Here is a 27518-nt window from a genome sequence, read left to right as displayed (position 1 = left end):
GGTGGACCGACTGCGACGAGGGCCTTTGATGGTGAAAATGTCGACGCGCAAGAGGCTATCTTTGGCCGCTGAGGTGGTCGGAGATTTTGCTGGGCGTGGGCGCGATGCTGGAGAGGCAATGCGCTAGCGCAAGCTGGTCGTCCTGGCTGTCCGATCTGGCGCGCGAATCGTGTGTCGTGCTGCCAAGTTAGGACTTGCAGGCAGAGACTGAATCGTGGTCGTGGAAACGACCAAAGCAGTAGTTGTCGCGGCGGATTGAGCTCGAAATGGACTTGCGGCGGCTCAGGGGTCGGGTCGGGGGCGTCAACGACAAAGCTGCGCGATGACGAGGGACGAGAGAAAGCCAACGACGAACGCAGAGGGCGATTGGGATCGCGAACGCGCAGAGAGATGCGCGAGACGCGTGCTGGATGGGAGAGAGGATGCGGGCGGGGAAGCCGGCGATGGGGGTGAAGGGGAAGGATGAGGAGGGTGAGAGAGGGAGTGGACGGGTGAAGAATTGGGATCGCGAGCTGGGCGTGAGTGGTGGCAGGTGCAGTCGTCTAGGCCGGGCTCCAGCCAACGCACGAAAGAGGCGGAGGCGGCGGCGGGACGGCAGAGAATTGGCAGGGCAGCAGTAATAGCAACAGCCGCAGGAGCTCTCTCTGCCACAAGCCACACGCTGCACCCGATGCAGCAGGCAGGCAGGGCAGGGTAAGGCCAGTTGCAGGGCCAGGGGGCCGGTGGGTGGGCGGGTGGAGCCCTGCGTAAAGGCGAGCATGGGGGGCTCGGGGGGCATCAGCGGCCACTGGGATGCACCAGCACTGGCGCTAGCGCGGTGCTGTCCGCCCGGCAGGGGGGCCACGCCCCACTTGCACACCTGGAGAAGGCCCCATGTCGCTCCTGCCCATAGCGTGTGCCCAGACCCACAGGCGCGAGGCCGGATAGCCTCACCCCAGGCCGGCATGGTGGAATACCATCCATGGATGCCAGGCATGTTCCGACGCTCGACACACACCCGCGCCATGATCTCATGTCCCGCACGACACACAATGCCTTCCAAGGTTGCCTACAGCGTGGCCACTGACGCTCGGGCACATGATGCAGATGGTTCCGCCCAGGCATCGCAGCCTCGCGCAGACAGGCAGGAAGAGCACTCTCTTTGCCACTCTCATCATCACGCTTGCTTTGCTGACAGAGGCCACACCTGTTGGAACAAGAAGCACGTTTCCGTCGTTTTCAGAATCCTGTAGTCTTGCACGAGATGAGCACACTAGACATGAATCCTAGGCAGGGATACTTGAGGTGCGATGGGTGCCTTTGTCAGACCGGCTGCGAATTGTGATATGTCGGCAGTACTGTGCTGCACAGGGACAGGACAGTCCATGGTAGCCGGCCAGGATGGAGAGAATTCGAAGGCCTGTTGCTCTCGGCCGAGTTCAAGGTCCTGATGAGTAGTTCACAAGGATATGATTTTGTTCAGATGTTGACTGTGAAAATATTAGCTCCAACAACCTCACAATCACGATTGTATCGAGGTCCTTTTCAGGATTGTCGTATCTCAGGCCAAGACTTCATCGAGGGTTGAGCACCTTGCCAAACGGCCTCGCACGCGATACTGGAAGATGGCTGGTCTAGGGTATCTCGCTGGGCTGGGCAGAGGGACGAGGGGAGATAAGCGCAGTTTCGGCGATATGTATGCTCCGTCACCACCCTATCCCGTGGGCACAGCTAGTTGCTCGGGAGCCACCTTTCTTTTTCCTCACACACCTGAGTCGCTCGCTCGCGCATCCCTGCTCCACAGCGGACGAATCTCCCCAATGATTCAAAAAAAAGTCCACGACGACACACCCCTGTGGATGCCATCAGGCTCTTTCTCACCCCTGCGAGGTCCGACCCCTTCGCGCTGGTGGAGCTTCCATCCGGCACGCAAGCGACCAAAGCATGCAAGTGGCGAGGAGTGGTAAACAATACTCTCTGCCTTTCTTTTTGAATCCCACGCAGGATCTAGGGACTGTCGCCCGCCGACGGGACAGTTCCACGCGAGCTGGCTGGGCGTGTTTGCCAGCTGCTGGCGAGGGCGTGAGCGCGTGGAGGCCAGCGCGAACTAACTACACCCTCCAGAGCCTGTTTACAACCCTTGCCCAGCCATCCACCGCCCGGGCGGCTTGGCAGTGTAAACGAGAGAACGCATGCGTGCTGAGATGTTCACCCCACACGCCTTCGAGGTGCAAGTTGTGTCAGACTGCATGCATTAGTCACACACCATGCTCAAACCAGGCATTCGTGCAGCTAGCGGAGGAAGATTATCATGTATGACCTCAGGCAGGCAGTCAGGCTGGCATGGCTGGCTGGCTTGTCCCTGAAGTTGTATTAGGTTGTCGCCTTTTCGGCTCCATGCGGCAGGCATACTTAGTTTTAACCCTTGCCCATCGCTCACGGGAGGTCATGTCAGCAATAACGCCAGGCAGCCAATCATGATGAACGAAATTAGCCTTCACCTTGCTTGGCAATAGCTACGCGAAGTTGGGCTCCCTGTTCCCATCAGGCTGTGGAATTTCATACGGCAGACGGAGCACATTGACACGCACCCCATTAACCAATACAGAAAACGCGACTGAGGGCTTTCGTGACGGCTACTTGGTAGCGCTTTGCAAATGGGCAAGCTTGGGGGTATATTGCGTTGCTCAAATCCTGTATAAAGACAAAAGACCACACCACAGGTCTCTAACTCAGGAGACGAGTGTGAACTTGTAAAAAAAAAGCGCAAAACGACTCAGAATAAAGAGCTGAAGAGACTATCAAACTCGTCGCGACCACCTCCGCCTTTCTTCTTCTTTTTCTTCTTCTCTTTTCTGCCCGCATCTTCTCCCTCGTCGTCGTCGTCCTTTCCGGAGCTCTTCTTCGAATTTTTCTTCCTTGGTTGTTCTCCATCCATTTCCGCCGGCCTGATCTTCTTCTCCTTCGTCATTTTCCTGTCCGGGAGTGACCCTGTGCTTGTGCCCGTCGTTACGTCCCCTTGCGAACGAATGAGAGCCTTTGATGCAGGCTGTGGTGACTCGGCCGTGCTCGTCGAGACCTTGGATCTCTTTGTCGTCTCGCCAGCTATTTGGACTTGCTCCACGGGGCCCCCATCGCTCTTGCTGTCTTGTGGCTCCTTCTCATCCTCTTCGTGATGCACGGCCGAAGCAGGGGAACGTGTATCGACGGCAGCAGAATCCCGCTTGCGCTTCAGCATCTTCTGTGCCACCTCGACGCGACGTTTCTCCAGGTCGGAAACGTCTTCTAGACCCGCAGTTGTACCTGTGCCCCCTTTTGACGGCGACGGAGCCGCTTTGGCCAAAGTCGGAATCTTCGCGCGCCCACCACTGCTGCCGGCTTGAATCGAGGCGGTAGCAGCGGCAGCGGCTGCTGCTTCCCGAGATATCACGCCTCCTGCTTCTTCGCGGGTAATCGCCCTACCTGCGAGAGGCACGCCGTCAACGGGCGCAGAGCCAGGTCTGGAGACCTTGCGGCCCTCGGTAGCAGCAGCAGCAGCAGTAGCCGCCGCCACCATCTCTGTTGTTGTACCTCTCTTCTCCGCGATCTCCGGCTGCTCCCGCTCCTGCTGATGCTGATGCTGCTGATCTACAGACAGCCGCCGCTGCCCGACAAGTGCGCAGCATGCCCCGTCGACCTGCGCCAGCACGCCCAGCAGCACGACGCCCAGCGTGGCGAACTGGTTGTCGGCCGTGAGCTGGCCAAACTGGATGTAGCACTTGGGCACGAGCACGTCGCGGATCCAGGCGGCGCGCCTGTCCGCGGTGGCGAGGAGGTGCTGGTCCTCGTATTTCCTTGCTTTTGGTGCTGCTGCTGCTGCTGCTGCTGCTGCTGCTGCCGTCGCCGCCGTCTTCTTGGCCTTGGGGGCCGCAGAAGACACGGAGGTCGCCGGAGAAGGTGCTGAAGATGTAGTAGCACTCAAGGCACGAGCGGCTTTGGACCCGGCCGCCCCGACGAGCTCGACGAGCAGCTTGTTGACGTCGCGGCGCAGCATGCCGAACGACGCCCACCACCGCGCGCGCCGGTGCTGGTTCTTGTTGCGCCGCGCGAAGCCCGCGAGCATGGGCTCCAGCGGGGCGAGCTGGTCCAGAGCGCGCTGGTAGGCGTTGCTGGTGGCCATCGTGGATGGTCTGGCGGTTGCGTCCATGAGTGTGTGGACCAGGGGCCTGTCTTAGTGATGCTTTGCGGGTTGTGCTTGAAATGGATGAATGATGGGAGGTTGAATTGCAAATTGCGACGGCGTGAGAAGATGTGTGCCTGAGCCAAAGCTCAAGAGAACTGGCCAACCATTACATGGTCTGATAATCTGCTTCCTGGTAGCTCGCGCCTCGAATTCCGTGGCTCGCCAGAGCAGTCAAGGTGACACGACACGTTTGGAGGCAGCATTGAGGCGTGTAAGTCGCAGGTTTGAAGGGAATGTGGTTTTGCCCTCGAAGAATTTCAGTGGGCCTGTCGCTGGAGACTGTGCAATGTGCGCCAATCATGCCGTGAGACTGGGCAGTATAAAGTGGAGACTCCTGGGTTTCGCGAACTTGTCTGAACGTCATGTCGAGATTTGGAGACTGCTCCTTGCATGCGACCCGATCAAACTTGTGATGAAGTTTGAAATATGGGCTTGTATGGAGACCACCGAGGGTTTCCCCAGCTCGCTTCGGAGAATCTGAATGGCCATCATCGACATCTTCTACATTTTACATTTTATTGAGGAACACCTTATGGCCAGTCTTGTTGATTTACTCAAAGTTGACAAGCCCACAGTCAAGGTGCACTAGATGACTTCAAGAAAAATGACAAGTAGGATAACGGTGGATTCAGATTGACATGCACGGATTGGTACGCAGTGCGCGTTCTGGATCGTCATCGTTCAGAAACCCCCGAAGAAATCATAGGAAAACAAGAAGAGAATGAGCTCTCTGTGCCATTGATGCGGGCCCGTGCATCTAGTGTTGATAGTAACCACAATATCCCGCACTCCTTCTCAATGGCGCCGCAGTGGTTTTGCCAAACCGTAAGAATCACGACCGTCGTGCTTAAAGCCCAAGTTCAGTGTATGTTCCAGCAGTGGCAAACGGCTGCAAGGCGGAGCTTTCCCTCACGTCAGTCTTCATCCCAGGCACCCTTGTCAGTGGGCCACTTACAACGAGAGCATAGCATTGGCCGCTTATTTCGTGGGACTGCGGTAGAAAATCTTCTCATTGTCTCTGATATTATCAGCAACGTCCTACACGAGCCCCAGAACGCCCCCTGAAACTTACCGATACTGAACATTTGTGCACAGTGTTAGTCAGCGGAACGAACAGCATAGAAGCGACCATGGCTGTCGATATACCAGCGAGCATCGTCAAGACGCTCGATGGTGACGAGATTGCGCTGGGTCCAGGCACCATCGACCTCGCGGCAAGGATACATGCGACCAGGGTCAGGGTCTGCAGGCTTGAAGTCCTGGGGCTCGCTCATCTTGTTGGACTCGCTCTGCGCATTATAGCACTGCTCGTACCAGGCCTCGGCTCCGGTCTTGCCAATACCCATGATGTCGGGAGGAGCCTGAGGAGGAGGAGCAACACCGGCATGACCTACAAATACCGGGTTCTGGGCATTGACAAACTGTGCCGGGTGCATGTACTGCGCAGTCTGGCCGGGACTGTAGTAGGCAGGATGGTGACCAGGGCTCATCATGGGCTGCATGACGACAGGTGCGCTGGCGATGCCGGGATGGACCTAAAACCACTAAGAGTCAGCGCCATCCCCCATCGTTATCAAATCTTGGGGACAGTAACATGTGAGCTCCAGGTGAGAATCAAGAATCAAATCTTCAGAGCTGTCACCAGTTCCCAGTATCAAGACGAGCCAGAAAGAAATGTTGCGTGGGATGAAGTGCTTGACACACCATCAGACATGTATGGGGACTTGCATTGTGAAGACAGCTGGGGCACGAGGCAGTTGACACTAGTACCGCCTGTGGGATGAACCCCGACAGGTGAACCATAGTCTGAACAGGATGGATGGGCAGTACCTGTGGGATTGCCATGGGGACAGCACCAAATGCCACGGGGTGACCAGGCATCATGAACTGCGGACCAGAGGCGCCATCGAAGCGTGGATGCCAGGTGTGGACCATGCCACCGTAGGTGGTATCGGGGACGGGAGGCTGGAAATGCTGGCCCTGGTTGGGCATGGCACTGTTGGAATAGTCGGCCATGGCGACGGGACGAGATCCGACAGTGGCGGTGCCGAGTAAAGGATGCGAAAAGAAGGGAGGCACAGCCTGGGCGAGGAAGCCCGTGGTTTGGTGCTGAGGTGCGATGGGCTGGTGGCCTGTGGACGGGTTGAAGCCGTTGATACCAGAGCAGTTCCAACCAGTGGTGTGACCGGAGACTTTGTTCTCGAATCCGGGGCCGGGTTGCTGAAACTGCGAAGGAGGAGTGGGAGGTGGCTTCAGGGCCTCGTCACTGCCTGGAGTGGGTTCTGAGGGGAGTGGCTTCTGGTCGTTGCTGCCGTTGTGGGTGCTGGTGATGCCGGGCTGGCGGGACGGAGGAGCGGCAGAGAATTCTCTCTTATTTTGAGGGCGGTCGTCGTCAATGTGGTCGCTGACAGTGGCCGGGTGAGGAGCAGTAGCTCTGGGTTTCTGGTCGTTTGCAAGAGGAGGGGTCATGGTTCGCTGGCGACGACCATGTATTGTACGAAGGTGGGTGGTACGAGAGAGGATGTGGGAGGAGAGTGGGCGGCCTTGAAGGCAAACAGACGGGGACGCGCAGTTGGACAGCAGAGCCACCACTGCCAAGTCATGCGCACCTCAGGAACAAAGGTCCGGTGTGAGGTGCAACTAGGAATTGTTCGACCAAGCACGGCCAGTGTGGCACGACTAGGCAGCCGTTGCCCTGGTGATGCTTCCGAGTCGGACTGAGATGTTGGTGCCTGGCTTCGCATCTTCCGAGAGAGGGAGAGGGAAGCGAAGAAGAGAGGCAAAACTTTCTGGGCAAGAGGGCTTCCATGGTTGATGTGTATCGTGCTCAAGAGGGACAAGAAGAGAGAAGACGGGAGGCGAACTTGACATGCTTACCGAAGAGACTGGTCTCACAGTCTGCACCCACTTGCCTCCGTCCCAGACATATTGCACTGACTGGTTGGGAGGGTCGTCCTCGAGGTAGATATCCTTGACTGGCCAGCACGGAAGGCACATCTCGACCGAGTAAAGTCGCCGTGCTGTCTTGAACTAGATCGAATATGGCGTGTACGCGGCGACAACGCAATGGTGTCAGTCAGGCCGGCGGTCGAGCAGACTTTAAAGTTGGGTGTCGTCAAACGAGGGCAGTGAAGATGATATTTGGGAAGGTAGGTCAAAGTTGAAGCAGAGGTCGGCGGCTTTGATATCAACGCAAGAGGCAGGCACATACAGATACACATTTTGCCCCTCTCTACCGAAATATTTCTCCGTGTAGTTGGACACTCTTTAGATGTCGGATTATGGTGATGTCCGCACTATTGCAAACGTACTTAAGTAGACAACGCTTTAATTGCACCTCTGACAATACTAATAATTGGCCTTTTGCGAGTTTCCCGGGCGATTCGAAACTCGAGTTCTTCTGCTTCAGACCCTACCGCATGCAAATGGAAGTCCAGTATCCATCACACAACCTTAGATATGAGCTATGCAGGCTTCGGAACGTGGAGATGAGAAGCATGAGCAGGCCCTTTGGCTAGGAGTACGGCAATGTTGTGAGCATATGCAATATTCTCAGACTATTAGACACCAGGTACGGACACGCCAGCAAACGACAACCCCCATTGGGTGGTATGTCACAGCCCGCCCCCCCCTCCCCCCCCCTAAGACTAACAAGCATGAAGGTGGAAATAAATAAGTTGCCCGATATCGACTTCAGGAGGCCATCACGGTCGTATTCTGAGTCGAATGACATCCAGAGAGTTGACGTGATACGATGTAAATTTGTCCTCTTGATGTTGAGACTTTTGTATGACTATGCCGTGACCGTTGGGTCAAACGTTGGTTCCGGCGCAGTGTCACCCCCGCAGACCCTTCGCGTCCCATATCAACCTCTCCTTGGCCAGTTTTGTGTAGCTAATGTGAGCATCCGCGTGGCCATGCCGTGGTCCCACTCATTGCTAAGGATCCAGTTCCACAGCCGAATCGATTGCTGCTCGAAATTCCTATCGGCGGGAGAATTGTCCAAGACATCGCAGGTGTTGGTGGGACTGCAGGCGAATTTGTGACGAGCTAGATAGACCATCTGCATAACGGGTTTGTCAGGGAGTTTCTGGACACAAGTAGTGCGCCCTTCCATGTCTGAATTTCTCCTACAGAGTCATCTTAAGCCACAGCATGAGAACTCATGACTGAGGTTGCTCAGGCTGACCACGCTGCTGTCCTAGGCTCTTGGTTTCACCGCGCAGGTTGACTCGTGTGAGTTGCGGCGAAGCATGATTGCGCCTCTTGAGAAACAGTGCACTGCAGAGCAGCTATCTCCTCGTGCGACTGACCCTCGGGCTTGAGTGGTGTGTCTGCGCATCGGTCGGCCAGTCGTCGCAGATATGCCCAACAGTATCGTCCGTGAATGCTTTTAGCTTGGGAGACTACCGCGAGGTTCGTTCCGCCTGGCACAGCAATCGGAGATGCTGTACAAGTACGGCAGGAGCAGGAAGCTCGAGGCTGAGAGAAGGTCGCAATAATGCGAACCACGATACAAAGCTAAAACAGTCGACCAAACAGCAAGGACATCTGCAATGTAAGATGGAATCAATATTGTGCTACATGTCAGAAGGTGCAATGGCCTCTGCCTTCCCAAAACTTCCAAACGCCGTCCGAGTTGCAACTGCAGGCTGCACTTCTATGTGCTTGCTCGCCGTATTGTACATGCAATGTCCAGTTGGAGGAGAGATCGTGACTTGCCCATCGTCGCATAACCCACGCCCTCTAGCCAATGCCCTCTATATCTACACAAGTACATCCTCGCCTATATGCTTAACAAAACCGAGGGAATATCGCCGCGTGATTATTTTTCGCTCGGTGGCGTGGACGTCGCTACTGATCCGGATAGTATACATGGTGGTGTGGCGCACGTCTCGTGGTATCAAAAGAAAAATCGTTTCAAACTTGAACGGCCGAGCTGTTCTCTTTCACTTGTCGAGGCTGCGCCATCTATTGTAGCTGCAGCTCTTTGGGCGAAGCATCTGTGTCAGGTACCATGACCTTCTTGGCGATCTGGATATCAATCTAGTCAGCTGTTTGCTCAAGGATGACCGGAAAGTATCGCGTAATGAAGGGATTCTTACCGCCCAGGCTCCAGCCACAGATCCCACGACACCACCAGAGATGAGCATGGGCCGAAGACCACGGGTGCTCTTGAACAGCATGCCACTCAATGTGCCAGCAGCGATGGTGTTGGCTGAATCGTGCTTGCCCCTGATGTAACCGATGCCCGAGTTGAAGCAGTTGTATGTGATGGCGACAACGCCAGCCGAGTTGCCCAGGAAAGGGCCTCGCCGGGTAATCGAGTTTAGGGTCGAGTTGAGGCGGAGCTTCGGCGGTTGACCAACAGACTTCCTCAGGCCTTCCTGCAGACCCCACGCACCACCAATGGTCAAAGCCGTAAGGTATGTGATGCCGGTGCCATAGCAGAGATCGTCGCTGAAGCCACGAGACGGAATGGCAGAGTGAGCGCCGGGAAGGTCGGTGAGGGCAGAGTCCTCAAGCGTGAGGTACTCTAAGCTGTCGCTGTCGAGGCCGGCGAGCGGGTGCAGCTGTGAGGGGTCCGCAAACACGGAGCTGTTGAGGAAGGCATCGACGCCTTGGGGTTCTGAGGGGCTGAAAGGGCTGGGGTTGTAGCTGGTGGTGGATGACGTCGGCTCGATCTCGGTCGTCTGTGTGGAGGGCGTCGTTGTCGACGAGGACGACGACTGCTGAGAGGACGACTTGCGTCCGAGGAGGGCGTCCCAGATCGACATGGTGGTGCGCGAAATGCCGTATAGAAGATGTGCCGTGCGAGGACGATGAGGGAGAAAAGCGTCGCGGGCGGGTAGGGAGAGCCTTGAGGACAGGAGCAGGTGTGAGCCGCTTTCAAAGGCGAGAGCAAGGCCGGGACGGGAGAGGGCCGGTCGAGGTCCGAGGACGGATGTGCTGGGGGAAGCGGGATCGAGGCGAAGGGTGACGATGCGGCGTGCAAGGAGTCTGGCGGGTGGAGGGCTGACAATAAAAAATCTCCAACCGCCGCCGCCAGGCAGGCAGGCTGGAGCCGCGGGACTCGAGTCAAACTGGGCGGCCGACCGGCCGGATGGCCCGTGCGCCATTCCAGAAAGTGCTTTTCTCTGCACGCACCGTATGCACCGTACACACCGTATGCGCCGCACGCATCATCACACCTTTAGTCCTGCTAGCCCATGAAGATGGCGGCGTCTTGCTGGCCGATACAATTATACCCGTCCGTGCATGTGTAAGTCGGATTTCTCAGAGCGATCCATCTTTGCATTCTGCGAACAGTCTCGTGAGGGGTATTCTCTTAAACATCCCCCGTACCATGGTACTTGAACATCGCTTCCCCATAGACAGTCACATCTCGTGATTTGAATATTTAGTCGCCTCAATCAATGAGGATGTGGCCATGCCTGTACTAGCTTCTCGTCAAGATATACCTGCTCTGGGCCCAACAGCCCTGGACGACTCAAGCAGCCAGCACGTGAAGCTGTCGCAAAGCTTAAAAATTGCAACACGGCCCCAGACCGGAGGCGGACTGGCGGGATCCACATTAAATTCTCACATCCCACCTGCTCTTGTTGTTGTACCTTTGTAACTTTTCGATGGGAATGGTCTTGATCGACTTGGCGATGTGTATGGCAAGACAAGTTGCTTATACAGGCCTCGGGTAGTCTGTTCTCCATTCACAAAGGCCCAATCATTCACGTCAAGGCAGCTGCTGCCACGCCGAGCGCTTTTGGCTGGCATCTACACATCGCAAAACCCCCACCTTGGAAAACGGATGATCGTGGGTTGCAAGACAAGAACAACTTGTAAAGGGTGTAAGCCCAGAAAATTTTCTTGGCCGTCATGGCGTCCGATGACCTGTCAGAGATCATAAGGGGCATTGAAGAATCTTCATTCAACCCCAGGCATGCTCTCATCTGGTTGGAACAACAACCTGAAAATGAGCAGACATTGTAAGAGAAGTTCCCATGAAGAAGCCCTCGAATTACAAGGAAACATGACTGATGGCATCAATCGACAGAAAAGTACAAGAGCTCTTCCGAGCACTACTCCTCAGCGCGTCTAAGCCAAAACAGTCGTCTGGCAACGCCTGTGTCAAGCTTTGTGGCCTGGTCGAATTATGTGCAAGGTCGACTTCGCTCAGACTTAGGGAGTTTGCTTTCACAGAAGACACCGCGGCCACGATTTTCAATTTCTTCATTGAATGGAATGAGCAGGACGCCCACCGCTCGATGAGGCTTGTGCTCGACTTCCTCACCTATTCCGCCGCGCAGAACCCGTCACTTGAAGTTGGCCTGTCGATCAAGTCGAAAATTCTCGACGAAACAGTATCAATCATTACTGAGAAATCATCACGGCCGTCGATAAAGTCGGCACTGACTGCTCTTGACCACATTCTGCAGAAGAAGCTGATATATCTGGACGATGTCTTGGCTACATACAAAAAGATACATCAATCCAAGATGAGCCAGGGAACAACATGGCAGAACTTTGTCAGCCAGATATTTGACTGGATGGTTCTGCATTACGTCTGCCCCGCCGCAGGAAAACTCATAGTCACGATATTGACAGCGTCGCTGAGCAAAGATGGTGATGAGAGACATCCCCCGAGCACTTGGCATGATTTTATCTACCCGCCACTCGAAGCAAATGCCGATCTCTTGGAATCGGTGCGGCTGTACATCCTCATGCCGCTCTTCAAGACCGACCGGGCAGGCGCGCTCGAGTATCTGCAGCGGCTCACGAGTCTTCAGGGGCTTACAGGTGATCGTGGCGAGGGCTGGAACCTGAACGCCATGCTGTGGCTGTCTATGCTAGAGGCGGGTAAGAAAGCTGGTGTTGTGGACGAGCCAGGCCAGGGTAGGTTCAGAGCACCAAGAGACAGTCACACACCTTTGCTGACTTATTTTCCCAGGGCTCAAACAAAAGCCTGGTGCCGTGACACAGCTGGACGCCCATGTTTTGGAGGAGGTCTTATGCCATGACTCTCATGACGCACGCTCCTCTGCCGTCGCCATCTTGATCGCCTCACCCTCCACTACGCGACCGTACACACCAGAGGTTCTGAATCTTCTCAAGAAACACCTTCCATCTTTCCACTCCGACTCAAACTCCAAGTTTCGGTACGAAGTTCTCGGTCATTCTCGCAACATGATCAAGAGAATCCATGGGGCCCTCGAGTCCGTGCGACGCGACTATGAGAAGGCCGTCAAGAAGGCGAAGAACACATCATCACAGGGTACGGCTTCAAACGCTGGTGCCAGCCACGTTGAAATGACGTTAAGACAACACCGCGAGTTCGTATTTTGGTATTTCGACTTCCTCAAAAATGAGATGAGTCCTACGGCATCCTATCAACGCCACATCACATCCTTGAAGGCGACAAATTATGTGCTGAGCTCACCTCTGGTCCAAGAGTCAGAGATCTCCATGTTTGGAGAAGTTAGCAGCCCTTTTGTCGATTCAGTCTGGCTGAGATGTGTGCTGGATCTTGTTATGGACCCTTTTGACGATGTCCGAGACGCTGCAGCAGGCCTGATCATGTCTCTGGCATCGACCAGTACCAAATCTCCAACACCATCACGAATTGGCGATCGTGATGCGCAAATGGCAACAGAACTGGAAGAATTTTGCAAGAGAGCCGACCTGCTTGCCAGCAGGACCGCTCGTGCTGACCACTCTGATGGAGCTGCCCGCTCCTACCATCTGCTTCACTTGTGGAGATCCCAGTGTGGTGAATCTTTGAAGGTCCCCCAACTTATACTAGATGACCTGGAGAAGAAGATCATCTCGGCGGAGAAGGATTTGGCGGCGGCAGTCCTGGAAAGTCCAGTTCACGGAAACTTCGCTTCACTTCGGTATGTCAACCCGGCGAATGAGACTCTAACGACATACTGACAGCAAAAAGCTATCTTTGGAGCTCCTTGAGCACGTCTTCTCTCTCAGTTGAAGACAGAGAAGTACTTTATGCGATCCAAAACAGGACGATTCAGTGCTGTAGCAAGATTTGGGACATTGTCCAGCACATCCTTTGTGACGATTCGCCCGAGGGTCACTTGCCCGAAGATCTTGAGGAAGTCGATGGACTGGACACCAAAGATCTGCTCAGCTATAGCTTCCGAGCGGTGCATGAGTCTAGGTAAGCCCCAGTGATCTACTGTGCAAGCCAAGAATTCTGACGACCGTCAAAGCAATCTTCTGCGAGTCATCGCCAGCCGTCTTGCGAGCGAGTCAAAAATAAAGCCAAGTGCAGATGCTCGCGCAAGCTTTGAGATCATTGGCAGGTTGACGTTCCAAGAACTGTCAAATCTGCGACACCGCGGTGCTTTCACCACAGTTTCACAAACATTTGCTACATGTTGCCAGCTTGTTCAGTACTTTCCGGTTGAAAGCAACGGGGCGAATCTCCTGAATGAGTGGTATCTGGTGAGCCTTAAACGCACATACTACTTCTTTTCCTTCACTAACGAAGCCTCAGGGGGCTTTGGAATGTATACACACGCAAGCATCGACAACTCGCCGGTCGGCTGGCATTCCAGCCCTTATTGTCGGGGTCCTGTCGTCGAACGCTGAAGAGCCATCATTCCATGATGTCGTCCGGGAGTTGCAGCGGATATCGCGGCGGCCAGCTAGAGTGGCGGAGACGGACGGATCCAATCTGTCTCAAGTCCATGCTCTGAATTGCTTGAAGGACATCTTCAAGAGCTCATATCTGAGCAAGAAGGCAGAACCCTATCTGACGGAATGTTTGGAACTTGCAGCAGAATGTCTTAAGTCAGAGGTGTAAGTATAGATATCTCTGTCCTTCCCTTGCACATCCACAACCACAACCACAACATACGACTAACCATTTCTAGCTGGGCGATACGAAACTGTGGCTTGATTCTCCTTCGCAGCCTGATTGACTGCCTTTTGGGTACCAACGAGAGCAAGGCATCCATAGAAGCAGGTTGGGCTGGCAAAACCACCAGGATTCCGTATCACAAATTCGCTCAGCTTCCAGCAGTCCTGGTCAACCTGCTCCAGATGGGCCAACAGGCCGAGGGGGTGCTCATCGGCTCACAATCGGCGGAGTCTGTGTTTCCCGCCCTGGACATCATCCGCCGCGCCGGTCCTCCTGAGGCAGCCCGTGACGAACTGTACGAGTTGATCTCATGGTACCTCGGCAGCCGGATCTGGCACGTTCGCGAGATTGCGGCGCGCACCCTGTGCTCTTTCTTGCTCCAACCTGGGTGGAGCGAGGATGTGCAAGATCTCGTTCTGAAGTCGACTTCGTCTGCGAACAAGCTCCACGGAGCCCTCATGACGCTCAGGTTCCTCCTTGAACGGTTATCGGAAGTCATGCCGGAGCAGATTTCAGGTATGTTGAGCCTTGGCCACGCAATTGACGGTGTCACTGTACTAATGCAGCACAGCCATGACTCTGACATCGCTGTCCACCATGCTTTCCTCGGTTGTGGACATCGTCTCTGATGGCAGCTCTTGTTCGGAGGTACAAGCAGTGTACATTGACGTCGTCAACACCATCATTAAGTTGGCGTCACAAGAATCAGCAAGGACAGGGCTATCACATATCGCAATACCGAAGGCGATACTCGACGACGGCTTCAAAGACCGAACGTCCGCGCTTCTTCACCTCAGGCTTGGAGAGGCACAGACACAGGCAGTGACGCAGATCGCGCCAGGCAGCGCCAACAACACTTTGAAAGCAGCACTGAAAGACGCCTTGGAGACCGACATCAACGTCTCTTGTGCAATGCTCGAGCGCCTGTCAAGGTTACCCACGGACATGGACAAAGACACCTTCGTGGTGTTGCTGGATGCCAACATGAGTGTCTGTTTCGAGACCCGGGCCACTGAGCCAGTCTCACTGGCACTCGAGAATCTGGGCGCGCTCTTGAACCAGGCGATCAGTGCTCCCTCGCCTGAATTCTCCCTCTTGCCCGCAACTGAAGAGCTTGTCCGGCTCTGGGAGAATATCACGAGACTCCCCATCACGCCGAGCCTCTCCGAGTCCATCATGCAGGTTGGCGGCTGCATTTTAGCGGTCGTCATTGCCCGCGACGAGCCAGTATACCAAAGGATGCTGCCGACCTGGCTTCGCACCTGGGGTTTCATGATGACGACCGCCGGCTCGGCCGACCAGACCTTCGATACGCGGTTCGCTGCCGCCAGTGCTATGCTGTCCATCTCGACCGCCATGCGCCTCTCACCAGCCCTACCCGATAGCACTGTCACCAACAACGACAACGACAACACCAGCAACCCAAGCCCACCACCACCATTGGACGAAGCCCATCTCCCCTGGCTGCTGGCGCTATACGACAGCCTCGACGACGACGACGACGAGGTCCGCGCCGTCGCAGCTGCAGCCACGGGCAACATCCTCCTCCCGGGGCATGGTGGCGCCCAAGCGCTGGCCTCGATCGAGGCCGCCGCGCGGCTGCTGGCCTGGCTGTGCGAGCAGTTTGGCAGCGGCAGCAGCAGCGCGATCGAGTTCCGCGCCGAGGTCGCCTGCCGGCTGGCGGTCGGCCAAAACACGGGCGGCTACGAGGACACCGAGACCTCTTGGCCCCCCGCGGACGAGCAGCTCCGCCTCGCGATGCGCTTCGACGACGCCCTCTTCGTCGTCGAGGAGCAGAACCTGTACGTCGACGAGGTCCGCGAGGCGCAGCGCTGGCGGGCCGCCCTCATCGCGTGCTTTCCCCGGCTGCTGTCCTCGTCCTCGAGTCTGGAGTCTCATCCGGTCCTCGAGGCGCTCTCGACATGGACCCTGGAAGCTCTGCAGACACTGAATCGGATCGCCGCCGGCGACGACGAGGGGGGGGAAGGGAAGGAGGCGGAGGAGCAGAAGGAGAAGCAGCGGCAGCAGGGCCGCGACGGCCCGCTGGGATGGACGTCAAAGCCCGCCGTGTACGCCATCTGCTACCGCATCCTGACGTGTGGCGTATCTCTCGTCGGTTCTGCAGTGCCCGAGCCCGAGACCGGCGGTAGTGCCGGTGCGGGCGCGGGCGCGGGCGATGGTGTAAAGGTGGCTGAGAAGGAGGCAAGGAACGACAAGAAGAGGGAGTTGATCCGGAGGGAACTCGTGCGGTTCGCGGAGATTGGAAGGAAGAATGAGGTCCACGGGCTTTTAGTTGCGCTCTGTGAGGGGTTCTGAGGACAACTCGGCGAGTGCGTTTCCTGGGGGCCTTGTTGCACGACTGCCGTCGATAGATGGGTTTTTTGGCAGTTGAGGGGGAGTGCTTATCATTCCGAAAATTGGCGTTTCCTAAAACCATTTCTAGAAGAACTGTACCATGTCTCTTTTGAAAGTGCATGCAATGACGAGCCTGATATTGAGATGCAGAAAAGATCGCTACCGATGATCGCAGCTATGAAACACCATAAATACCTCAACCACTACCACCAGTATAAAGACTAGGGATATTCGCTTGTTCACGTTTTGGCTCGGGAAATCTGTCCCATGTTGGAAAGTTGATACATCACCCCTTGACAGGCTCTCTCACACAAGCCGGCCCGTCAACCTGCACACCAGGATCCAGAGGCTTTGCGCTCTTGACCGATGCCGCCTTTATCGAAGTTGACGACGCCGATCCGATGCTCCGACTCGGGCCCCGAGCACTGCCACCAACCGGCCTGCGCCCGTTGCTCAGATCCGAAAAGACCCCATCCGCACCTCCTGCGATGGTGATGCCTTCCCTGCCGAGCCTCGCAACAAGCAGGGTGTTCTGCCCTTGCAGCTCGCCAACCTGCTCCTTGAGCATCTCTATCTGCTTCAAGGCAACGTCGCGCTCGGCCCTGAGCCGCTCGAGCTCCATGCCCAGGTCGCTCTTCTCCTGCTTCTCGAGCTGTTTGGCCTTCCTGCGCTCTGCCTTGCGCTCCTCGTTCTCCCGGCGCTGCTCGAGCTTCCGCAGCTCCCGCTGGTACTTCTCCTCTTGGCGCTGGCGGTCCCGCTCGTGCTTCTCCTTGAGCTTCAAGACCGCGCTGTCGTCCTTTGTAGAGTCGTCTGCGCGCTTCGCCAGGTCCCGCGCGTGCCTCTCATCCATCTTCTTCTTCCGCTGCTCGAGCTTGCGGAGCTCCTTCTCGTGCTGCGTCGCGCTGCGCTTTGCCCTCGTCATGTCTGCCCCTCCCGCCAGACTGCCCGCACCTGCCGCCGCCGCGGTTGCGGACGATGACTCCATGCTACGTACCGAGACTGCTGCGCTTCCTGTGCCCGTCCCGCCGCTGTCGTCTCTTGCCCGCGAGGAAGAGCCGAGACCTTCGTCTCCGCTCTCGAGGCTGTGGAAGCTATGGATCGACGAGGCAGTGTCGTCCGAGATATCCGACGACGCAATAGACGAGCTGGCATCGGTGTCCCCGCCCTTGGCCGACGTACCAAATGGGTTGGGCAGGTGCGAGGCAACCATGCCCAGCGCGTTGGCGATGACACCGTAGAAGCCTTGTGGGGAGGGATCCTCTTCTCCCCCGTCAGTGTAGCCGTTGTAGTTGTTGTTGTTCTTGTTGGGCATACGGGTAGATCGAGGTGCTGGAGTCTGCGACAGTCTCGGCTTCGGCTGGACGGTCGGCTTGTCGAGCACGTTCGCCGTGGGGTCGGCCGAGGATTTCTGGTGCATGACGGCCGTCTCCTCGGCGTCCTGCGCCTCGCCCTTGAGTTTGCTGTCCATCTCATCCGCCTCGTCAAAGTCCTGCAGGTTCTTGGACGACACCCACTTGAGAAACTTGTTGGCGTCGCCCGCGATGCCGCCCGGCGTGCCTTTCTCGACCATGAACCGCGGCACACTGCCACCGGGGTCGGAGCGCGTGACCATGAGCCACTCGATCATGGTGTTCGAGTCGTCGTCCTCCTGCATTGCATCCTTTTCCGGATGCTCAGACCCGTCAGCCCCTGCGAAGGCGATGGTCTTGCCACGGGGCCGGCCCGATTCGCCTTCCTTCGCTGCCGACCCTTCGAGGGCAGCCTTGGCTGCCTCCGCAGCGAGGTTGGGCTCGCCGCTCTTGGGCCGGGTGTCGGTCGAGGATTGGGTCCTCCGCAGCGGCCTGTTGACCTTGATCTCGCGAATGAACTCGACAGACTCGTAGTATCCACGGATGTACCCCGAGCGTTGTGGGCACTCTGGGTGGACACATGGCTTGGACACGACTATGAAATGCCGTGCTTGCTTCTGACCGTCCTGCACTGGTGTTTCAAGTGCCGAGTCAGATGTGAGCATCAGCGTGACAAAGTCCCGTGGTGTGGTAGGGCCAGGGAACTGTGCAGACAGCTGGTAGACTTAAATTGAACCAAAGACATGTCAGTATCCGTCCCGCTCAGCCCGGTCATACAGAAGCACCATACCTTTAGCCTTGCCACACCCATCGACGATGGTGTTCTCGACGCACCGCTCGGCCCCGATGCCGCGGATGTTGCCGCTCCCCGGGTCCTTCTTGACCTTCATCGTCTCGGCAAACTCGCGCTCCATCCCCAACTTCCAGCGCTCAAAGGAGAGGCCCTCGTGCAGGCTGCGGCGGGCGAACCACGCGCCCTTGCCGTCCTTGCCGCTCATCTTGTAGACGTGGATGCCCAGAGGATTTTCGCTGGGGTTGACCTTGACCTCCTTCCAGTCCTTGCGGAGGGCCTTTGCGCGATCGTCAGTCTGCGGCGCCCGGCCGGGGAGGGCGCTGGAGTAGCCCGGGGCCACGCTCGAGTCTGTGGACGCGCGGGGCCGGCCTGCCGCTGTCGAGGTGGCGGTGATACCGGTGGCCACCGGGATCGAGTCAATGATGCATTGTGCCTCGCTGAATGTCGAGAGCATAAAGTCGCGGAGGCCGTCGGGGCTGCCATCTGGAGTGATGTCCTTGGCCCAATCCGCCGGACCAAGGGCCTTGAAGACCTCGTGGGGGCCGCCGCCACCCATGACTGCTGCGGTCTGGTGTGTGGGGATGGCACGGCGGTCCTGATCGTGGCAGGCAAAAGGTGTGAAAGCCTGGATTGGGGATACTCGACAACTCCTGGAAGTGGTTGTCGCCTTGGTTTATTTGTTTGTTTGCTACAAGCCAGAGAGGTGGCGTTGACAGCAGCCGGCCGTGGGTCCCGAGATGGAGACAGGAAGCCGACGCAGCCGAGACAGGATGCGGCTCAATCTACGGCACGTGGTATTTGCCGAGTGATGGTATGGATGTAGTAGTTGGTGGTTGCGAATGGATATGCCGTTGACCAAGGTCTGCCGGTCTACGCCAGAGGTATATCAAGAGTGCCGGGCTGCCTCCCAGAGATCGTCGCTCAACGGTTTGGGGCTATGCACGTGTCTGCACAGCAATGGGGGCGAGATGGACGCGAATGCAGCAGATGCACTGGATATAGGCAGGCGACAGGAGACAATCGATCGGCCAGCCTGAGAGGTTGCGATGCTTGCCGCAAGAGGTCAATTCGTGTATGTTTGAAGCAGGAGTAGATGGGTGTGCCGGCGAGCCTCCAGGAGCGAAGAGGGCCGGTTTCTTTTTCAGAGACGGCGATTAGGATGATGGCCTCAGGCCCGGCGATGTCGATCAACCCCCGGGCGGTCCAGTCTGCAAGGTCGTTAGCATGGCAGGGAGCCCCTGCTGGTTTGTGTCAGTGTCGACATGCCGCCAAGTAGTGCGTCTACGCAAGACGGCACCAGACAGAGAGAGGGCGATCCCATACACTCAATGCGGGGATGGAGCCCGAGGCTCACACGGGACAAAAAAAACGACTTCGATGACCCCGTCATGCCTGCAGCACCCGACTACACTACTTGGAAATTTCCTGAACTAGCTGCGACGCTTGCTCAACTGCTTGCTCACAGAGAGTGCTAGCGTGCTACTTTGAGCCTTTGAGCCTTTGAGCCTTTGAGCCTTTGAGCCTTTGAGCCTTTGAGCCTTTGAGCCTTTGAGCCTTTTGAGCCTCTGAGTCGCGGGGTTCTGCCAGTTCGCGCACGACGACGATGTGGGCTGTCCAGCGTCCAACCCGCTGGCAGGGGGGGTTGACGTCACAGCTGCATGCATCCTTCTAGCGCCTCCCGCTTGGCCTGTTCCTGGGCATGGGGCACTGAGGGGAGGCCCCCCGGGCAATGATGACAGGCGCCTCTTCAAAGGCCCTGTCGCAGCGGTAGGGGGGAACATGTTCAAGAGAGCTCAAGTGGGAACTGCCCCCTTCTGGGCTGTGACACGCGACAGTGTTCCGGTTTTCCTCGTCTACATACTGCGTCTCCCCCGCGAGGCTAACTCGCAGACTAACGGATACTTTGCTCCGTCCGGGTATGAGGCGGTGGGTGGGGGGTTTTCCTTGCTTAGGCCAAAACACATACGTCAACGTGACCACCGAGGAGCTTGTCGGCACGAATGAGTTGCTCCTTCACACCCGGCGCCAGTCACGATCCGAGCTTCCCTTTCTCATCACATCCCTGGTCTTGTCCTAGTGTACACTCACAACGCGCGAGAAGTGGGGTTTGTGACCATCGCGGGACACTCCGCTCGTGTATACACAATATGAGGAATACTCTTGCTGCCGCTGTGCTTGCCTCCTAAGGTATCCATGTATAGATGCTGAGATGAACCAATACTGGTCCCTCTCACAGAGAAAAAAAACCACATCTTCGCCACGATTCGCTAGCTTTCTACTTCAGCGACAGAACCTCCTTGGCCTCAAGCACAGCATCGCGATCCGCCCGGCAGCTCCCGCAGTACTCCTGATACCACGCCTCTAGCTCGGCTCTCGCCTTGTCCTGCTCTGCTTCGTCCTTCTTCTGCTTCTGTTGCTGCGCCAGCTTCTTCTCCTTCTTGCTCTTGGTGGTCGTCGCGGTAGTCGAGTTCCCGCCGCTTTGCATGCCCTTGAGCAGCGTGCCGGCCTGGTCGCACCGCTCGTTCTCGTCCAGTAGCCAGTTCTCCCACTCAGCCTGTACGGCCTCGCGCTCCACCGTGTTGACCATGCGGATAGCGACAAGCAGGTCGTGCCGGTACGTGCCTAAGCGCTGACGAGTGCGCCGCAGCCGGCGCGCGGCGGATCGGCTACTCGCAAGCGACAGGCCTGCGCCCGCATCATCCCAAGGCGCCTCGACCGAGGTGCTGTTCATGATGGCCTGGTACTTGTCAAAGCTGTCATGTTCACAAACTCGTTAGCCACGGGAGCCCATGCAGAACATGCATCGTGTTATGGGAAAGGAGGGGAGAAAGGGCTCACCAGGTGCTCCCTTGCGGCAACGAGTACTCAACCCTCGAGCCGCGTGCCGCATCTTCCAGGTCCGAGAGGTATATCGCCTTGCTCATCACCACGTTGGGTGTGATGCCCATGCGTCCCATAAATTTGGCAGCTCGGCGCTCGCCCCACCACTCCATTGTGTTCTGCGACGACAGCAGCATGTTGACCATCACGCTCAGGGCCAGCACGGTCAGCAGGAGACGCTGCGCCGTGACCACGTCCCATGCCTTCTTGACGACGGCAAACGCCCACATCATCAGTGACGTCGCCACACTCTCCATGAAAGAACGCGTCGTGTCAAAGACCATGGATGTCATTGTCCGCGGGTTCACCTGCGACTTCTTGCTCGAGGCGTCGCCCGTATCGCCTGGTCGGAACACGAGGACCTGAGGCTCCTGCCCGACGTTTCCGTACACCTGGATCGCCCTCTTGGTGCGGCTGTGGTGGCCTAGCTTCCTGACCTGGTCCGTAGCCACATCCGCGAGCTCCTCCGCATCTTGCCCCGCGTCATCCAGGGCTTGCCGCTCAACCATGGCGCGGCCAAGTGTTGGTGGTTTCGACCAGGCTACCTTGATGAACAGTGCAAGCTTGCACTTGGACTTGGCCACGTGTGTAATGACAATCTTGGTAACCAGCCTGAAACTATCTGGATGGGGCAGGTGCCATGGTGTTCGCACATATGTGACGACGTATGTAACGTGGTCGCTAAAGACCTCGATGGTCTGATAGTCGGTGACATCCAAGGCCTTGGTCTGTTTGAGCAGTCCAGAGGAGAAGTCTACCTTGAAGTTGAACTTTCGTTGCAGGCGATCCAAGTCCGGGATGTTGACCCAAGGGCCCTGAGCAATTTCCTTGGCCCTTCGGTCGAAGTACATCTTGGGGAAAACAAAGCTCTTGTCGCCAAACAACACGTGGAAGCATGCCTTGGCGCTGATCTCAAAGTTCCGCTCAGCCACCTTTCTCTGCATGTCTTCAGGCTCAAAGAATACGGGATGAGTTGGAAGCTGGATCTTGGGGAAAGGGTTGTGCACGGCTCGCGAGCGAGATTTGTAGACAAAGTCATGTGATCTCGGGCTCGCCGCACGGCTGCCAGAAGCACTCTCATTGCCATGCTCGTGCGCAGATACATTCTCCCAGCTGTCCGCGCTGGGGCTGCGCTTTTCTCTCGTATTGCCCTCGAGGCCTATGAGCATCTGTACGAGCTCGGAGGTGTCCATAGGCTCTTCTGCTTGCAAGTCGTCGATGAGCAGGTTCAGACGAGCGTGCAGCAAGTCGAGGTTCTCCAAGTAGACCTTGATCGTGATTCTGTTGTACGCATTCTCATCATCCTGATCCAGATGCAGAAAGATGAAATCGCAGTCCTTCCCAGGAGCAGCCGTGGCCTCGGTAATGCGATCAAGACTAAACGCATACGTAACGACGAGGCCCATCTGGTTGCCATAGAAGTACATGTTGTCTGAAGTGACATAGATCCGTCCATTCCCTGCCATCTGGGGAGTGTTTGGCTGTCCGTCAGCGGTACTGTTCCATGAGGCTCGGAAAACCAAGACAAGCTTCTCATCTATCGACACCGACGGGAACAAGAGACGGAACTGTGCAGAATTGGTCTTGAGTTCAATCGGATAGCCGGTAGGGAACGTCTCCTGTGGCGGCTTCTCCTGTGCCGACGGCGGCAAGATCTTGGCATCCATGCTGACAGACTTTTTGTGCGCCGACAGCGGCGTGCCCGTCTCACTGTCGTTCGCTCGTGTCATCATGATAGTAGGCGAGTTCGGCCCAAACGGATCATCAGGGTCCGAAATCTCTCTGGCAATCTTGCTCGTCTGTTCTTGCGACCAGGCATGACTACCCCAGTAGTTTGCAAGAATGGCAGTTGGCATGGTCCGAGTTGGATTTGCCGTGAATGCCCTGTCACCACTGTAGACGACCGCTGTCTTGCTAAGACTGGTAGGGGCGGGAGGTCGCGCCAGCGTCGTGGGGGCCAGTGTTCCGGGGTGCATCTCCGGTCCTGTGAGTGCTGCCGTGGATCCTGATTTCGAACTGAGCTGCTGCGCAAGCATTGGACTTTGGTGACTGGGCAGCAGGCTGTGGCTTGCCGATATCAAGCTAGCTATGCCGCCTGTAGGCATAGCCGCGGCGGACGTGCTGGCCGTTTCGGGTGCGCCAAATGTTGCTTTGCGGTGCAAATCGAGCTTCTGCATGATCCTAGCGGCGTGTTCGCGGCCACTCTCGCCTTCTTCGCGTACCAGAGTTGAAGTCGCAGACCGCTTGGGCAAGGTGATGGTGCCATCCGTGCTTGCTCGAGGGCCAAGCTCCTGTCCTGGCACAGCGAGCGTACCTGTGCGGTCCATGGCGAGCGGTCCGTCGTCGCCGCCTCCGAAGCTCATCTGCGCATCGAAGAACTTGGCGGAGAACTCGGGAAGGGCAGGCTGAGCGATGGCAAAGGCTGGGTCGACGCCTCCAGGCAGCAGAGATGCATTCCTGCCGACACTTGCCTCAAAGGCCTTCTTCTTGGCAACCTCAAGCACTTCCAGCCATTCAATGAGCTCAGCTTGGGTTTCAGCTTGGAGCATCAGGCTTTGGTTCTTCGTCTTGACCTCGAAGCAGAAGCGGCGCTCCTCTCCAACAGCAGGCTTGGCGTTACACAACAGAACACCAATCTCATCGCCCTGCAGAACACCTTGCGGCCCATTGACAAGCCAGCTGAATATCCCGTCTTTGCAGTAGTACCACCGGCGGATCCACTGGTGCCGTGCTGGCTTGCCCGAAATCGTCCTGAGAAATAGCCAGCCCTGCTTTTCCGAGATGACGGCTGCCTGACCGTCCGTAGCCACATTCATGGGCCCTCTAGACCCGAGAAAAGGCACGGTCGAAGTACCGTAGTCGTCAATTTCCCGAGATGGCTTGAAGCTGGCCAGTGCGGTCTCCCCGATATCCCGGCGCGAGGTGAGCAGCTCACGCTTGAAGACGGGTTCGTTGAGCTCCATTTCTTTCACCCAGCCGCGTACCCGGTCCATCTCCTGGCCGTACTTGCCGAAGCTGCCCGCAGCGGACTTGGACTTTTTCATCTCTCGCCACATGTCGGTCGAGATGCGGACCAGGAGCTTGTCGAGTGCGTTCTTGAGCTGTGGCGCGAAGAGGCAAAACTCCATCGAGGCCTTCAAGTATACTTTGCGAGACTCATAGACGGCGAAGGCGTCCTCGCGCAGTGACGAGGGCTCCTTTGTCTTGGACTGAGCCACGTAGCGGGCGAGGGTGGTGTCGAAGGCCTTCTGCGTCGCCTCGAGGACTCTGCGGGCCTCTTTGAACGTCCTGAGCTCCTCGGTGAGGAACTTGCGTACTGGTTCGGTCGAAAGCGTCTCCATCTTCTTGGCCGTGCCCAGCATTGAGGACCACCATTCTCGTGCACCGTCGCCGAATCGCTTGAGCGCGAGCGCGGAGTAGTCATGGTCGATGGCGGTGATGTGGACTGGCGGGATGATGCGGGACATGTAGGCATTGACGTGGTCCTCGAGGGCGAGGAAGTCGTGCGACAGCTTTGCGCTAGCCTTGGCATAGCCGTCCAGCCAGCGCTCGATGGCGTCGACCTGCTCGGTGAAGTGGACAGCTGTGGCCCGGAACGAGGGAGAGTCGAGGCCGGCCTCGTTGAGCATGACGGCGACCGATGGCCCACTAGGCCTGAATGTATGGTTCGTCATCGAGGCTGCCTTTGCTGCCAACCCGGCTTTGACAGGTGAACCGCTGTCAGCCATCGTGGGCGAGGCGTCGTCACGAGTCGGGAGAAGAAGCAAGGCGAGAATGCATCGAGGGGTGGTAGGTGGCTCTGAGTGGCGAGGTGAGTTGGCGAGCAGGTCTGCCGTGGAAGTGTATCGGCTTTTCTGTCGGGCAGATTGCCTTTCGTCGTTGTCGTGGCAGTTGTTGTTTCACAGCTCGAGTTGCCGAGTGGACTTGCGTTCAAGCTGCTCAGTGGTGTTGCTGGCAGCGAGAGCTCCACAGCGTCCCCAAGGGACCTGCCCGCTAAGCTAACGCCGAGCCCATGCACGCTACCACCGGCGCTTGGGCATCGTGACGTAACCCCAGCACGAGTCACGGTACCACAACCAGACCGGCCGATTGGAATATCGGTGCTTGACCACAGACAACGACTACCGTCACGAGCTGTTCCGGTGCACCAAGTGACATCGATGCAAAGCAGCCAGGTGTCTTCAAACTGTTCTTGGTACGTGGACTGGAGCTCGGGGACTAGGGGATTTCCTCCCTGAGACATTGTTGCTTGCAGTCTCGATGCCGTTATTTCAGAACGAAACCCATGCAGCTCAGCGCCAGGGCCTGATCTGCCGAAAGAGGTATGTTGTGCGATGCGATGAAATAGCACAACTGTTCTCCCTTGCACAACAGACACGGACTGGCCGCCCAGAAAGTCAAGCAGTCCGAGAGCAAGGACCGCAGTGGTGATGATGGAAGTAGAGTCCCGTACAGTCAGCGGAGCACATGTACCTGGGCCGGACTTAACCAGCAATTACAGTTGGGGCCCAGAATAATCCGGCCCAACCACCCCACCGACGCGAACGCGTCGCGCCACCTGCAAACCCTCCCTTCTTCAAAACCACCATTTCGAGCGCATTTTGAGGTTATCATGGATGATTTTGTTGCTGGAGTGTGCGCCGATAGGCTGCCGAAGCAGGATTTCACTCCTAAGAAGAAAGCAGCTATCTGCGCCGCCCATTTCGCAGGTGTAACGCACCGCCGCATTGCCGAGCTTACGCGGGCCTCCAAGTCAACAATCACCCGCATTATCTCGGACTGGAAAAACAACGGCAACCTAGCCAAATCGCCTCGGAATGGTCGCAATGGATTCACAAATGCCCAGAGAAGGCGCGTACTAACTATCGTCAAACGCAAGCGAAAAGCGACGTGGCCAGAGATCATACAAGCCATGCCCTTCCAGATCTCCAAGACATCTATAAAGCGCATCATTCACGAAGCTAAGCTACGTAAGTGGAAAGCTCAGAAGAGGATTCCGCTATCTAAAGAAGCACGAAGAGCTAGGCTTGCATTTGCAAGAGAGTGGCTACCAAAAGTCGACGAATTGCAGGAGGTACGTGTAAGTGAAGTTGGTGGGATTATCCTGACTTGATCTAGGTGATTTTCACGGATGAGTCGTCCTGCCAGAACTCCACGAACGCACCCGCGCAATGGGTATTCCGCTTCCCAAGCGAGAAATGGGACGACCAGTTCGTTAACCTTAAATCGCACGTTAAGGCGAACCTATCCATTATGGTTTGGGGTGCCATATACCTGAAGAACGGCGTGGGGTGCCGGTCAGAGTTGGTGATAATGCAGCGCGAACCGCAGCCAGATCCTAACAAGCGAAAGAAGGGCTATACGGCCTGGAGTTATCAGAAGGCATTACGCGATGGCTTCATCCCAATATACGACGATTGGCAGGTATTTCAGCAGGATAATGCAGCAATTCATTGCGCAGAGAGTACTATGGATTGGCTCGCCGTCAGGGGCATTGCGGTACTACCAGACTGGCCAGCACACTCGCCAGATCTCAACCCAATTGAGCACATTTGGGCCTCAATGAAGCGCCAGCTAGTAAAACTGTTTCCAAACATTATGGCCCTCAAAAGAAACGACGGTGATACCTCCCAATTTGAGGAGTGTTTGAAGTCGGCGTGGGCAGCAGTGCCGGAACGGCTGATCACAAAGGTCCTCACTACAATGGACCGTCGCCTTCGCGCAGTGGCCCGTGCGCGCGGAGGATACACCAAATATTGAAGCCGCCATCGCCAGCTTCAAAATGCAATAATTACTACTCGATTCTGACCTCGTTTGACGGTTCTGTGGCCTTTTGTCGTGTGCAAGTACTGTGCAGCCAATTTTGGTGGGGGGGCTTGGGCCGGATTAATTTGGACCTGATCAGTAGGGGGGGGGGGGCAACAGGCAGCGTTGCCGCCGCTGTGTAGGCGCACCCGCCGCCCCATGACATCTAGATCCGAAATGTGTCTAGGCTGGCCCAAATTCCAAGCTTGTTCGACCCCCACGACGTTTTATCCGTCACCACTGCCTCCGCCGCCATCACAA

The 27518-nt window shown here is 56.8% G+C and overlaps 6 protein-coding genes across 6 annotated transcripts; 1 reads left to right on the top strand and 5 right to left on the bottom strand.

Annotated features, from left to right (window-relative positions):
- Positions 1 to 2755: 2755 nt before the first annotated feature.
- On the bottom strand, positions 2756 to 4138 carry B0I36DRAFT_358321 (uncharacterized protein; the record flags this gene model as incomplete). The annotated part of the gene is made up of 1 exon (XM_046157950.1): positions 2756 to 4138. One exon carries the CDS (start codon positions 4136 to 4138, stop codon positions 2756 to 2758), a length of 1383 nt encoding a protein of 460 aa, XP_046019178.1.
- A 1091-nt stretch (positions 4139 to 5229) lies between these two features.
- B0I36DRAFT_312176 (uncharacterized protein) lies at positions 5230 to 7219 on the bottom strand. Its single transcript, XM_046152469.1, has 2 exons — positions 7079 to 7219; positions 5230 to 5736 (listed from the first exon to the last, which is right to left on the bottom strand). The coding sequence occupies exons 1-2, from the start codon at positions 7196 to 7198 to the stop codon at positions 5299 to 5301; spliced, it is 558 nt and encodes a 185-aa protein (XP_046019177.1). The 5' UTR covers positions 7199 to 7219; the 3' UTR covers positions 5230 to 5298.
- Positions 7220 to 8755: 1536 nt separating this feature from the next.
- Positions 8756 to 10207, bottom strand: B0I36DRAFT_312173 (Tim17/Tim22/Tim23/Pmp24 family-domain-containing protein). Its single transcript, XM_046152468.1, has 2 exons — positions 9307 to 10207; positions 8756 to 9235 (listed from the first exon to the last, which is right to left on the bottom strand). The coding sequence occupies exons 1-2, from the start codon at positions 9976 to 9978 to the stop codon at positions 9173 to 9175; spliced, it is 735 nt and encodes a 244-aa protein (XP_046019176.1). The 5' UTR covers positions 9979 to 10207; the 3' UTR covers positions 8756 to 9172.
- A 614-nt stretch (positions 10208 to 10821) lies between these two features.
- On the top strand, positions 10822 to 16563 carry B0I36DRAFT_419919 (putative death-receptor fusion protein-domain-containing protein). Its single transcript, XM_046162141.1, has 8 exons — positions 10822 to 11184; positions 11253 to 12091; positions 12147 to 13089; positions 13140 to 13370; positions 13423 to 13657; positions 13710 to 14014; positions 14089 to 14591; positions 14647 to 16563. The coding sequence occupies exons 1-8, from the start codon at positions 11075 to 11077 to the stop codon at positions 16389 to 16391; spliced, it is 4911 nt and encodes a 1636-aa protein (XP_046019175.1). The 5' UTR covers positions 10822 to 11074; the 3' UTR covers positions 16392 to 16563.
- Positions 16564 to 16716: 153 nt separating this feature from the next.
- On the bottom strand, positions 16717 to 19128 carry B0I36DRAFT_358317 (uncharacterized protein; the record flags this gene model as incomplete). The annotated part of the gene is made up of 2 exons (XM_046157949.1): positions 16717 to 18503; positions 18570 to 19128. 2 exons carry the CDS (start codon positions 19126 to 19128, stop codon positions 16717 to 16719), a joined length of 2346 nt encoding a protein of 781 aa, XP_046019174.1.
- Positions 19129 to 20847: 1719 nt separating this feature from the next.
- On the bottom strand, positions 20848 to 25126 carry B0I36DRAFT_235731 (PH domain-containing protein; the record flags this gene model as incomplete). The annotated part of the gene is made up of 2 exons (XM_046149420.1): positions 20848 to 21325; positions 21411 to 25126. 2 exons carry the CDS (start codon positions 25124 to 25126, stop codon positions 20848 to 20850), a joined length of 4194 nt encoding a protein of 1397 aa, XP_046019173.1.
- Between the last annotated feature and the right edge of the window lie 2392 nt (positions 25127 to 27518).

This window comes from Microdochium trichocladiopsis (assembly GCF_020744255.1).
Source record: "Microdochium trichocladiopsis strain MPI-CAGE-CH-0230 chromosome Unknown B0I36scaffold_1, whole genome shotgun sequence".
Classification (NCBI taxonomy): domain Eukaryota; kingdom Fungi; phylum Ascomycota; class Sordariomycetes; order Xylariales; family Microdochiaceae; genus Microdochium; species Microdochium trichocladiopsis.
The sequence above is the reverse complement of the archived record's forward strand: the minus strand, read 5'-3'. Positions and strand labels throughout refer to the sequence as shown.

Bases quoted from the DNA above. Each gene is read 5' to 3' on its own strand.
- B0I36DRAFT_312176 (XM_046152469.1), bottom strand. From the start codon at position 7,198: ATGTGCCTTCCGTGCTGGCCAGTCAAGGATATCTACCTCGAGGACGAC. The intron at 5,737-7,078 runs GTAAGCATGTCA...TAGTGGTTTTAG, and splicing joins CTGTGAGACCAGTCTCTTCG to GTCCATCCCGGCATCGCCAG.
- B0I36DRAFT_419919 (XM_046162141.1), top strand. From the start codon at position 11,075: ATGGCGTCCGATGACCTGTCAGAGATCATAAGGGGCATTGAAGAATCT. The intron at 14,015-14,088 runs GTAAGTATAGAT...AACCATTTCTAG, and splicing joins GAATGTCTTAAGTCAGAGGT to CTGGGCGATACGAAACTGTG. The intron at 14,592-14,646 runs GTATGTTGAGCC...AATGCAGCACAG, and splicing joins CATGCCGGAGCAGATTTCAG to CCATGACTCTGACATCGCTG.
- B0I36DRAFT_312173 (XM_046152468.1), bottom strand. From the start codon at position 9,978: ATGTCGATCTGGGACGCCCTCCTCGGACGCAAGTCGTCCTCTCAGCAG. The intron at 9,236-9,306 runs GTAAGAATCCCT...ATTGATATCCAG, and splicing joins CTGTGGCTGGAGCCTGGGCG to ATCGCCAAGAAGGTCATGGT.